This window comes from Carassius auratus, chromosome 2 (genome assembly GCF_003368295.1).
Source record: "Carassius auratus strain Wakin chromosome 2, ASM336829v1, whole genome shotgun sequence".
Classification (NCBI taxonomy): Eukaryota; Metazoa; Chordata; class Actinopteri; order Cypriniformes; family Cyprinidae; genus Carassius; species Carassius auratus.
The window spans coordinates 708,762-712,795 of NC_039244.1; the positions used below are offsets into that span (position 1 = coordinate 708,762).

General features: G+C 42.4%; 1 protein-coding gene across 1 annotated transcript in view; it reads left to right on the forward strand.

The window, feature by feature from the left end:
* The first annotated feature begins 2,737 nt into the window (after nucleotides 1–2,737).
* ptprsb (protein tyrosine phosphatase receptor type Sb) overlaps nucleotides 2,738–4,034 on the forward strand; it is a 61,450-nt gene continuing 60,153 nt past the window's right edge. The window contains exon 1 of the mRNA XM_026198252.1: nucleotides 2,738–3,387. Within this exon, the coding sequence (XP_026054037.1) occupies nucleotides 2,738–3,387 (650 nt within the window). The remainder of the gene's footprint in view (nucleotides 3,388–4,034) is intronic.

Here is a 4,034-nt window from a genome sequence, read left to right on the forward strand (position 1 = left end):
ATGTTGTATACACATCTGATTCTCATATAGCATAATTTACCCACTAACAAAGCGCTTCAGTTGACCGGTGTTCATTTAGCTCTTCAGCAACAGAGCACGCTGCTTAAACAGAAATGTTGCTATTTGAAACAATGGTAGCTATTAATTTAAGATTCTTTTTCAAAATCATTTATATATTATTAACAATAACCACCACTTTTATTTTTTTCTTAATATTTTCATATGGTTTAATTAAAATAATTTAATTATTATCGGTGCAGAGGCTATTCTGTTTAATTTCTCCATGGCACATGATTTTTTATTTTTTATACCGAAGTAATGTTGTCCAGTGACTTGTTTGGATTGTTTTATTTATTTGTAAGGCTGCTTTATTTTAGATTTGTGTTTCAGTCTTTAATGGCTTTTAATGGTGAGTTAATCTTGTTTTGTAATCAGGCTCTCAAAAATTATATGAAAAATTGGATTTAGATTTATCGGCCAACATATCGGTTCAGGGCCGCGGGAAGTAATTTTGCTGTGCTGTGAATTTTTTATTTTTTTTTTGACAAAAAACCTACGAGCCTATAGGCCTATTTAAAATACATTTTAAAAATAAATACATTGAGATTTACTACTTTATTGTCATATACACTTCAGTGCACAGCCAGCCAGGGTCTGAAACACACAGACATCAGTTCTCAGATATGTGCAATGCGCTATTAATCTGAAGCAGAAGCAGAATCAGAAATAATAGTTTAATAATCGAAAAGAAAACGAAATAATAACTTTCATTACAATTTCAGATAGCCTATACATACATGCAACATATTTAGATACAACAAATAATATTACAAAAAAATATAATATTAATCAAACTTCACAATAACGCTAAAACAATGCAATCGATTTGGTCAGCTGGCTTGAGTCACTGCACGTTTATGTCACGTTCGTCACACGCGACTCTATTAACTCCAAAATCTTTTTTACGCACACCACAAGGAAATAATCTCTGACTATTTAAGCAATTTGTTTATTGAACAGTTCTCCACATCCATTACGCAAAAAACACACGCACAGTATAAAGCTTTCTGTCTCCATCTCCAACCTTTTTACACAAACCACAAGGAAATAATCTCTGACTATTTAAACGTTATTTAACAGTTCTCCACAACCATTACGCAAAGAACACACTAACGAAATAATACTCTCCATCTACATCCCCACCACCTTACAAAAATGCTATAGTGTACTACTTACAATTGCTTCGCTAGTCTAAGCTGATCCCATTTGTTGCCAAAAAAATAAATGTTACAAGCGCGGGCAGCACCATACTCTTACCTGAGTTACATGCAGGCGAGGTGCCCTGGTTACAGGTGTCCAAATGTCGAGGTGTGCTGTATTATATAAAGATGGATGTATTTCTGCATGGAACGAGCGGGAAAACTCATTACTCGGCGACCAAACCGTAACTTCCGAACCTGTGTTGATTAGGCCTCAAAATATTAAATTAAAATCCAAAATATACGTAATAGCCTACGTGTTTCAAAATCATTTTCTAAAATATTCATAAGGAATTTATAAATTGTGCAAAATATTTTAATAGGCCTACATTTTTTTTATCTCCCTCTCGTCACTAGGGGGTGCTGCAGCACCCCCAGCACCCCCACTTCCCGCGGCCATGCATCGGTTATCGGTTTTCATATATAATAATTATCCGTTATCAGTATTGTCCAAAATGTTAATGTCAGTGCATCCCTAATTTACATATACTATATTGGTCACTTTCTTAATAATAAAATTATAGCGAATCTACTAATAATTATATATATATTTAAAAAAAATAGTTTTTACAGATGCAAATATGTTCGAAAGGTGCATTGCGATACAAATGGTAACTTTTATCTGATGCACACTTTTTTAAATAGGTGAATAGCTTTCACATCCCTGTAGACTGTTGATTGAGGTTTCTCCCTCTGTGTCCATATTTGCTTGTTCCTGTTCTCATTATGAGTTAATCACCTCATTGGTGCTCACCTGTCTGCCCCCCCACCCCGTAATCTGCACTATATCAGTTCCTGTCAATTGTGTTTTAGTTTGTAGGTTATTGTGAATGTTACCTTGTGTGTGCGTGCTCGTGTGTGTTCGTTCCTGACCTGTCTGGATATTACCTCTATGTGGATTATTAGAGACTGTTTATCGTTATCTTCCTCATCTTCGTCATCAAACACCACATCTCACCCTGACAGAATAACTGACCCAAACATAAACTATTTAAGAGGCGTATTCCCCTCATTTGGTTTTCCCCTCGTTTTGGTTTTTTGGTTTTGTTATGGATGACCCTGCTGTCCTCGTCTTCCTGCTGGGGCAGGGGGATCGCTCTCTTGAGGACCACATAAAAGACTTTGTGTTCCTTGCTAACCTCACACATTACCCGGACAACTTTCTTTGCTCATTCTATCAAGCTGGACTTAACACCACCACATGAGCCACAGTTGTCTGAGGATGGTCCTCGAGAGAGCCTATTCACCTTTATTGAGTGGGTGCTGGTGTCCTGCAAGTCACATCTGACCGTGGCCATCGGAGACGAGAACACCAGCCCCACTCAGGACCCAGGACCCAGTCAAGGACCACCCCGTGGCACAGAGCTGCCCGAGCCCACCACAGACGGAGAGCCAGAGCCAAAGCCTGCTGCGATTGTTGAGTCATCTCCATCAACAGCAACAGAGCTGACGATCGCCCTAGAGCTTAAGCACAAGTGATGGTGGGTAAAGCTGTGGAGATCAAGGGGGCAATGGAAAGCCCTGCCCACAGCATCACCAACCCAACCTCCCTCTCCCCACCTCCTCTCATTGACCTGTTCCCTTCCACAACACCCTCTCAGCTGGATCCCATCAGCCTCTCTAATCACCCTCAGCTCACCATCTGTGGTAACTGGCTCGCCGCTGGTCTGGAGTCGGGAGGATCCTTCAACTCTGCCTTCAGCCACCAAGTCCCAGACTCCACCATGGCTCCTAGCTCCCTCATCTCCACCATGGCCCATCAGTCCACCAGCTCCACCAGGCTCCATCTTCCCTTCTGCCTATGGCCTTGGTCACTCGTCGATATCCACCCGCCCAGGACTCCACTCCCTCAGGCCCTCCTTCCCTCTAGTTCCACCTCAGTCTTGTGTCGCTCTGGCTACACCGCAGCCTTCCAGATCCCCATCTCTGCTTCGATTGCCAGCACCATCTGCTCCGCCTTGGACCTCTGGATCCTTGGTGTCGCCCTGGCTCATCAGCTCTACGTCTCTGCCTCTGGTTCCTCCACCATCTGCTCCGCCACCATTGGTCAGCCCCCTGGAGTTGTCAGCCCTTCATCACCACCCTGGATCTCTGTTAGTCGTCCTCCACCAGAATCTCCACCTGTCTGGTCTGCCAGCCAGCCCTTTGCTTCCTCTTTCACCATCACACATCCACTTCTCTTTCCTCCTCCTATGTCCCCTCCATCCCTCCCTCTGTCTCATGGGGGGGGGGGGGGTGATCTGTCACACCCTGTGAACTGTTGATTGAAGTTTCTCCCTCTGTGTCCACATATGCTTGTTCCTGTTATAATTATTTGTTAATCACATCATTGTGCTCACCTGTCTGCCCTTTGTTATCTGCCTATATCAGTTCCTGAGATTGTGTTCTAGTTTGTTGGTTATTGTGAGTGTTACGTTGTGTGTGTGTGTGTGTGTGTGTGTGTGTCCCCGACCTGTCTGGATATTACCTCTATGTGGATTATTAAAATCTGTTTATCGTTATCTTCCTTCCGCCTGATCAACACACCACACCGTCTTGTGACAATCACATTGGTAAATCTTAGGTCAATGTACCGATGTGAATCTTACCACCCTGTAACAATCAGTCAAAGGTGGATGTGCTTGTATCGTGTGTAAAATATGAAGCTGAAGAGCATGTAGAACATAAAGGAGGGTCTGTAAAGCATCTTGAGATTCACTGAGTTTGTTTTCTCTCCTCTTTCCTTTACTTCTTTTTCTCCTCCTCTCCTCTGTTTTGTCTCTGTCTGACTGCCCC